The sequence below is a fragment of the Garra rufa genome, chromosome 4 (genome assembly GCF_049309525.1).
Source record: "Garra rufa chromosome 4, GarRuf1.0, whole genome shotgun sequence".
NCBI lineage: Eukaryota > Metazoa > Chordata > Actinopteri > Cypriniformes > Cyprinidae > Garra > Garra rufa.
Genome location: NC_133364.1, coordinates 40,369,369 through 40,378,386, shown reverse-complemented (window position 1 = coordinate 40,378,386; position 9,018 = coordinate 40,369,369). Strand labels below are relative to the sequence as shown.

Genomic DNA, 9,018 nt, shown 5'->3' with positions numbered 1-9,018 from the left:
ATTTTGAAAAAACTTAGAACAGACAAAAACATGCATTTTTACCATTTTTGAGGGAATAAAATGTATAAAACCAAGCAAATTATATATGAACAAATCCCTCTGTAAACACCTTCAGGATACAGACTACATTAAATAAAAATGTGAAGTTTGGTGTGTGTAAGTGCTGCTGAAGTGGAGATTTATGGCTCAGTGGAGGAGAAAAAAATGATTATATGTATTGTAATTGAAATCTATTGACACAAATAGATAAAGTGCTATAAAAGAAACACTTAACAGTGTCTTTTTTATGTTTTCTTTCCACTAGTCTGAAAAAAAAAAAAACACTTTATGAAGCAGCTCAAAATCTCAAACTTGACTGTGTTTTGCCTGCAGTGTCTCGCCTTAAGAAAATAGTTAAATTTAGAATCAAACAAATACGAGGCTTACGGCTCGCCCTGCGTCATGACGTCACGCGGCCGGCGACCTGCGCGCTGACGCCAGCGGCGCGTCCCAGCATGCAGTGCGCGAGCGAAGATGGCGGAAGGCGGCGCGGCGGATGTGGAGACGCAGAGAGGAGAGATCGCGAGCCTCCTGAAGACGCCTCTGCGCAGATCAGACACCTGGTGAGAGACGCGACACACAACACGCACGCGATCAGCGCGACATCAGAGTCCGTTCGCTCCTCAGTCGAGCAGAGATCAGTGTCAGTCAGTCCTGACGATCCCCTCACAACAACACCGCTTTACCACAGTATTACCACAGTATCACCACAGTATTACCTCAGTAAACCAGCAGCTCTCACACTCACAACCACAGCAGATCAGCGCACGACTGTCGCTCTCTTTACCACAGTAACACCACAGTAACACTCTGACAGAACCGAGAGTGTTGTGCTCTGTCATGCTCCCTGTGAGTGAGGTCACTTCCTGTCTCCTGCAGGTACCTGGTGGACAGTCACTGGTTCAAGCAATGGAAGAAGTACGTGGGCTTCGACAGCTGGGACAAATACCAGATGGGGGACCAGAACGTCTACCCCGGACCTGTGGACAACTCCGGCCTGATCAAAGGTGCGTCCCCTGACCCCTGACCCCCTCGGCCCCTGAAACCGGCCCCTGTAACCCCCGTGTGTGTGTCCTGTCCGCAGATGGAGACGTGCTGGGCATCAAGGAGCACCTGATCGACGAGCTGGACTACATCCTGCTGCCCGCAGACGGCTGGAACAAACTGGTCAGCTGGTACGGACTGAGCCGGGGTCAGGAGCCCATCGCACGCAAGGTACACTCACACACACACACATAGACACTCAGAGACACACACTCAGAGACACACACTCAGAGACAATTAACTACAGTTACTTCTTATGTACTTGAGCTTAATACTGTGTGTAGACCCTAGAGGATATAGCTGAGATGTCCACATCAAAGACAGGTACAGAAGTGATTTGAGTCCATGGAAAGCAAGTCTACTTGCAGAATAAAATGGTTGAATTAATGTTAGATTGTCAGATTCAGTGTAACTATATCAATGTAAACATTCAAACAACAAGCTTAGTCTGACTTGTGCTTAACATATACAAAAGAACATGGAAGCAAAGCAAATTTTATTGTGTTTTGACAAGTTGGCAAAACTTTTTAAACATGTTTTTCGCTCTTTTAGTATGTCATAAAGTGGTTTTTGTTGTAAATATGCCTGACAAGATTGACACACTGAATGACGTTTCAGTGAGAGTCTTCTGTAGATTTGGGGGAAATGTATGGTGTTTATTTTGTTGCTCAGAAAACAAAAATGAAATTAAATTAAAGAGAAACAGCCATTCAAAGCATAATTGAACTGTTTGGTTTTCACGCTTAAACCGTTTTTCATTTTTGACGCATACGATACAGTTAAACATCTGATAATAAGAGTAAACTTAAGATGTTTTCATGTGCCCTTCTCACTTTAAATGCTTTGCTGAGTTAATAAGAATATTGGTAACCCTTCAGTGGCCAATCTCACGTTTAACTAGTTGTTATTAGTGTGAATATTACTGTTATATTAGCTCTTTATAATTACTGAAGGGTGAATAGGGTACAAATTTAACTAACAGTTATGATCTTACTTATCCACCTGATTGAGTACATTGATAAAACATTTTGTATTACAAGTTTTCTAAAATGTCATGTTTAAATAAGAGCCATTATTTAATGAAATATGCACTAATTTTCAGACATTTCTAGTACTAAAAGTCTAAACACTGGATGAAGTCAGTTTCACAATTCTTGTTTACTTATTAAAGTCAAATGTTTTTACAGAGGGGTCTCATTTCATCACGTCATAATTCAGAAAAAAACTTTGAACAGGCAGGAAACACTATATTTTACAGTTTTTTGTGGAATAAAATGTATATAATCAAGCTAATTATACATAAACCAATCCCTCTGTAAAAACCTGGATATTTATGGCTCAGTGGAGGAGAAAAAACTCTTGGCCTTTAGAAATCTGTATTGTAATTGAAATCTATTGACACAAATAGATAAAGTGCTATAAAAGAAACACTTAACAGTGTCTTTGGGGTGTTTTCTATCCACTAGTCTGAAAAAACACTTTATGACACACCAAAAAGCCCAAAACTTGACAGGTGCATGAAAAACAGTTTTTGCCTGCAGAGTCTCGCCTTAATAGCACATATTAATGTCTTATTCCAAATCTTCAATCCTTAACATAACATCTACTTTACTAAGTATTAATAAGCAGTTATTAGGAGTATATTGAGGCAGAAGTCATAGTTAATAGTTAGTAAACGGTGAGAATAACTGTTTTTTTTGTCTTGTTTCCAGCCAAAATATCTACAAATTCTTAAATAAAGAAGGATTTCCTGGACGAGTAAAAATAGTCCAAATAAAAACAAGCAACAGAATCTGCCAGTGGGGTAAGCAAAACGATCTTATATAAAACAGAAAAGAAGATCATTTCTAACCCCTTTGGCAGATTTTAGCTTTGACTTGTTTTTTTGAAAAGCAGGACAATAATTTTGACTCGTCTAGAAAATCTTTTTCGATTGATATTTTGGCTGGAAACAAGACCAGAAATCTAAGAAGTTTTTGCAGTGTAAGACAGTAAAGTGTTAGCAAGTATATATTCCACAGTTTAAACAATATGTTAATGTATTTTAACTGATCTATTACACAAATCTTTTTCAAATATAAAAGTGGTTATCTAAGTCTAAACACAAACAGATTTGTTTAGATGACAGTAGTAGTCAATGTGGGACAATAACAGTAAGAGTGCAGTATATATCTATATCTGTAGGGTTCTGCACAGAGATGTGACCCTCGAACACAAAAGCAGTCATAAAGTTCATTTTTTGAAACTGGAAGCTGAATAAATAAGCTTTCTATTGTTAGGATAAGACAATATTTGACTGAAACACAACTATTAGAAAATCTGGAGTCTGAGGGTGCAAAAACATCCTAATACTGAGAAAATCAGCTTTAAAGTTGTCTTAGCAATGCATGTTACTAATCAGAAGTTACATTTCTATATATTTATGGTAGAAGATGTACTAAATATGTTCATGGAACAAAAACTTTACTTAAAGGGAGACACTGCAGACACAAACAGTTTGAGCTTTTTGGTGTTTCATGAAGTGTTTTTTCAGACTAGTGGACAGAAAACACCCCAAAGACACTGTTAGGTCTTTCTTTTATAGCACTTTATCTATTTGTGTCAATAGATTTCAATTATAATACAGATTTGTAAAGGCCAAGAGTGTTTTCTCCTACACTGAGCATAAATCTCCACTTCAGCAGCTCTTACACACACCACACTGAGCATTTGTGTTCCTGTCTATATCCTGAAGATTATTACAGAGGCATTTGTTCAGATAGAATTAGCTTGATTCCCCAAAAACAAACAAAAAATGGTGTTTCCTGTCTGTTCTAAGAATAAATAAGAGCCCAAATTCCCTCTGTAAAACATTTGACTGTTTGTCAAAAACAACACTTAAGCGAGGTTATATTTTAAATCTGATTTCATCCAGAGTTTAGTTTTTTGTGCTAGAAATGAAATCTTGTAATCGATCATGTGAGTAAGCAAAGCGGTAACTCTTGGTCAATTCTCTTACCCTCTTCACCTGCAGAGTCTCGCCTTCAAATAAAGAACAATCAGTGATTTGACTAGAGATGCAACCATTATAGGTTTAGGTTGTACGATTATAGTCTGAGGAATAATCACGGTTATTATTCATTCATTCATTTCAAAACACTAGTAGTGAAGAAAATCACATGAAAACTCCTTATATTTTAAAGTGTTATTTATTGCTGCTCAGTAACCAAATAATACAGCACAAAATGAGAATAAAAAACTAACAATAGTCCATTTCCAGTCTTTTTTACACTGAAAATAACAGTATAATGAATAATTAAATAAATAAGAATGAATAAAAAACTAGTCTTGAGCTAAAATTGAATAAGAAAAACGTAAATGAAACTCCACTTTGACTGGAGTTGAAATAATGATAGAAGATAATTTTCAGTATTTAATTACATTAACAATGATATTTCTGTAATTTCTAATAATATTAATGTTATCAATTTCAATATAAAAGACTAAAATTAACTTAAATGAACTGTTGTTATCATCAGCTTTCATCCATACATAATCATTTTAATCATTTGTAATAATTCGTTTGTTAACGTTGCACTGAAAGCCGTGCGCAGCTCTCAGCGCTTCAGTGTTGATTCATTAATAATGGACATTTGCATCAGATTAGATGTGTTCGATCCTTTAGCAGCAAACATTTTACAGCACGTTTTTCCAAAAGTGATCCGTCATCTTCAATGAGGCCCTGGTCTACCTGAAACGATCCCCACTTCAGGCGCTTCTTCGGAGGAAACAGAGTTTCGCTGTTAGGTGTCTCAGCCACAGTTAACCCTTTGTGTGCGTAACTTTAAACTATCGCACAGTTGGAAAAACTTTGTTTAGTTGCAGCAGTTTCGTTCCATGCAACAGAAACACGTTGTTGAGAAGACTGTACCATTAATTAACTGTTGCATCCCTGATTCTGACCCATACACTACTCTTATCTATTCCACCGCTGCTATTGAGACGGTTAGGTGCGGCAGGGTCACATGTGTAGTGTGTGAGATGTGCAGGCCGATGGTGGCCGCTGTCTCCTCAGTCCATGTATGTGAGGGTATCGGGTGGCACTGAGGGCTATTTCTGTTCTCCGGAGCGCTGCGTGACTGTGCGGCTTCAGCGACTACAAGCAGCAGCATGCAAGAGGTTCGGCTTTTCTCTTTTCAGGGCTTTGGGGAAGAGTTGAGCGGGTGGTGAGCGCGGGTCTCTCCGTGGGCCAGGTTTGGGCCTGAACACGCTCATCCTCGTGTGTGATCCGGCTGGAGTCAGAGTCAGGGTCTGAGAGGGCAACGCTAGAGACAGAGGCCGGATCCACAGTCAAGCGGGAGACTGGATTCTGCTGCGGTTCCGCCGGCGTTCGGGCTCCTCATACTGAGATAATGTGGTTTAGAGCTGCGTTCGGTGTCGCCGCTGAGGGCCGGCGTGTAATAAATAGGCAGGAATTCTTCAGCTGTCGGCCTCTGCTGCTAAAATAAGCGTTTCTCCAGTTAGCTTGTGTCAACACACCCTCAGCCGCCAGATAAGAGCTCTTCTGAGTGTGTGTTGATGCTGTGTGTGTGTTGTTCTCAGGTGGTGGAGCAGGGCATGTTCGTCAAACACTGTAAGGTGGAAGTCTACCTCACCGAACTCAAGCTGTGTGACGACAGCAACATGGACAACGTCATCACGCGCCGCTTCAGCAAAGCGGACACTATAGGTACGCAACACTCCTGCTCTCAACTATTGGAAATACAGCTTTACTCACACTTGGGCTTTTAGCCAGAAATCAGACACTGAGACTAAAGCTTTAAGTTACTAACAGTTATTACCTTATTGACTCATTGATTACATTGGTACTTGTATTACAGGTTTTCTCAAATGTTAGGTTTAAATATGCAAATGATCATTATTCAGTTAAATATGCGCTGATTTGCTTACATTTCTAGTACAAAAGTCGAAACACCGGATGAAGGCAGTTTTGAAATTTTTTTACTTATTAGAGTCAAAAGTTTTTACTGAGAGGATTTTGTCTGTCTCATTTCGTTCAGACAAAACAGACAGAAAACTACATATATATTTTTTATAGTTTTTGGGAGGAATAAATTGTTGTGTAAAATCAAGCGAATTATATATGAACAATGAAATACATGAAAAAAAAAACCTGTTTTAAAATTCTGCTTAGGTCAGCTTTTTAACACTTTTCAGTCGAATTTTCTCAGACTTTTCTTAGATCACATGCTTGTTTTGTATTATGTAGCATATAGTATGTGAAAAATGCTGCTTAAATCTTGTGACACTAAAGACTGCAGTAATGATGATGAAAACTGCAAAAAGTGCTTTTCTTACTTAGATTTTTTTGTCTAGTTTCCAGCCAAAATATCTAAAGGTTTTTCTCGACAGGTACAAACGATCGTCTTGTTTTCAGGAAAAAACAAGTCAAAATTGAGTGTGTTTTTGCTTGAAACAGTCTAAATAATCTGCCAGTGTGGTAAGAAAAATAACCTCGTTTTCTGTTTGTAATATAAGTTTTTCTAAGCAAAAACTCTGTTCATTTTGACCTTTTTCAGAAAACGAGAAAATTATTTACTCATCTAAAAAATCCTTCTTGATTTAAGAATTTGTAAGTATTTTGACAAAAAAAATCTGAGTAAAAGATTTTTTTTGCAAATGAATGCAGCCTTTATCTCAGCAATTTTGACAGATTACATTTTGACAGATATTCACGTAGAAAACCGTTTAAGTTCTAATACTATTTCACAATCTTGCAGTTTTTACTGCATTTTTAATTAATTAAATGCAGCCTTGATGAGCAGAAGAGACTAAAAAACATTAAAGGATTGCTTCAATTCCAAAATAAGCATTTCCTGATTCTGTACTCAGCCCCTTGTCATCCAACATGTTCATGTTTGTCTTTCTTCAGTCAAAAGGTATTAAGTGTTTTTGAGGAAACATTTCAGGATTATAGTGGACTTGAATGGTGCTCAACAGATTGAGGTTAAAATGCAGTTTAAATGCAGCTTCATAGGATTCTAAACAATCCCAGCCGAGGAAGAAGGCTCTTATCTAGCCAAACGGTTATTTTCTACAAGTTATAAGTTCAATTTTTAGACTTTTTTTCTCCTCAAATGCTCATCTTGTCTAGCTGTGTGGTGCACAGAGTGAGCATACACATTGACAAGATAGACAAGACAAGCATTTTTGTTGGAAAAAGTGTATAAATCTTTATTTTTTTAAAGAAAATGACCGATTGTTTGACTAAATAAGACCCTTCTTCCTCCTTTAAAGCTGCATTGAGAACGCTTCTTTAACCTTCGATCCGTTGAGCACCATTGAAGTCCACTATATGGAGAACCAGCCTGGAATGATTTCCTCAAAAACCTTAATTTCTTTGTGAATGTAGAAAGGAAGACATGAACGTCTTGGATGACATTATCAGGAATGTTTTTTCTGTAACTGGAATAAGCTCAGATACCAGTCTCTGAGTTGACAGCTTCATTTGCTTGTTTTCTCTGACACACAGACAGCATCGAGCGGGAGATGAGGAAGCTGTTCAGTATCCCGGACGAGAAGGAGACGCGGCTGTGGAACAAGTACATGAGCAACACGTTTGAGCCGCTCAATAAACCCGACAGCACCATTCAGGACGCCGGACTCTATCAGGGACAGGTCAGACACACACGTGATTATATTAATTAAGATTTAATGTTAAATTAACGTTCAATCACTGATTAACTAGTGAAACGTTTGAGTTAAAGAATACTGAGACCGAAACGCCACAAATCATCAAATTATTCTTTATGGTCAGAACATGACAAACACAATACATTTTTGAATTCTTCACACTTTTTTTTTCTTAAATTTAAAAATAAATGAAAAATAAGAACAAAATCGTAGTTCTATGTGGTCTAAAGAGGTCTAATATTGTTTTAAATCAGGAAGCAGGTTTGTGTTGCTTCAAAACATTACAACATATATAAAAATAGAAATACACATTTGATAGTAGGTTGAGTTAGGATACAGGTGTAGATTTATGTTCATTAGCAAGATCAGTAATATCTGTAAAAATGGTAGTAACCTCATTTTAATATGGTGACTGTAATTATTCTGACTGTTAACACTTTTTTTAACCATTGGTCTTCCATAGTAGCATACATTTAGATCGTGAAAGTCACAAACGCAACTATAGCACCTCAATACCATGGTGAAAATCTAATATGGTTTCTATGTATTTGTATGAAAAATACTAGTCTAAATAAATTATGCTGCATAAACATTATATCAAATGTTTATCAAACTCTTATCCTTATTTATCAAGGAAATCTATATTGTGTGATAATTATCGTAATCGATTTATCACCCAGCCCTACCTTTTACAAAAGAAATGTTTAACTGGAAGAGTAATCTAGTAAAGGCCATTAAGATGATCAAGTATCACTAAATGTGGAGAGTGAGTGTGTATAAAGTGTTCTTTTGTTAAAGTGCATTATTTGTATTCAGTCGGAGAGTTTGGTTAATCAGGCCAATAAGAGACTATTAACTGCAACTCTTCCATTTATATAAATGTGTGACCCTGGAGCACAAAACCAGTCTTAAGTCGCTGGGGTTTATTTGTAGCAATAGCCAAAAATACATTGTATGGGTCAAAATTATTGATTTTTCTTTTATGCCAAAAATCATTAGGAAATTAAGTAAAGATCATGTTCCGTGAAGATTTTTTGTAAAATTCCTACTGTAAACATATCAAAATGTAATTTTTGATTAGTAATATGCATTGCTAAGAACTTAATTTGGACAACTTTAAAGGTGATTTTCTCAGTATTTTGATTTTTTTGCATCCTCAGATTCCAGATTTTCCAATAGATGTATCTCGGCCAAATATTGTCCTATCCTAACAAACTATACATCAATAGAAAGCTTATTTATTGAGCTTTCATATGATGTATA

The 9,018-nt window shown here is 37.1% G+C and overlaps 1 protein-coding gene across 5 annotated transcripts in view; it reads left to right on the top strand.

The window, feature by feature from the left end:
- The first annotated feature begins 513 nt into the window (after positions 1 to 513).
- LOC141334028 (ubiquitin carboxyl-terminal hydrolase 15-like) overlaps positions 514 to 9,018 on the top strand; it is a 32,145-nt gene continuing 23,640 nt past the window's right edge. For 4 of the 5 annotated variants that reach the window (XM_073839181.1, XM_073839179.1, XM_073839180.1 and 1 more), the window contains exons 1-5: positions 514 to 602; positions 919 to 1,046; positions 1,124 to 1,254; positions 5,665 to 5,791; positions 7,595 to 7,740. In XM_073839181.1, the coding sequence (XP_073695282.1) occupies positions 514 to 602; positions 919 to 1,046; positions 1,124 to 1,254; positions 5,665 to 5,791; positions 7,595 to 7,740 (621 nt within the window). Of the gene's footprint in view, positions 603 to 918; positions 1,047 to 1,123; positions 1,255 to 5,664; positions 5,792 to 7,594; positions 7,745 to 9,018 lie in introns of all 5 variants that reach the window. The other variant, XM_073839177.1, reaches the window with a different exon arrangement.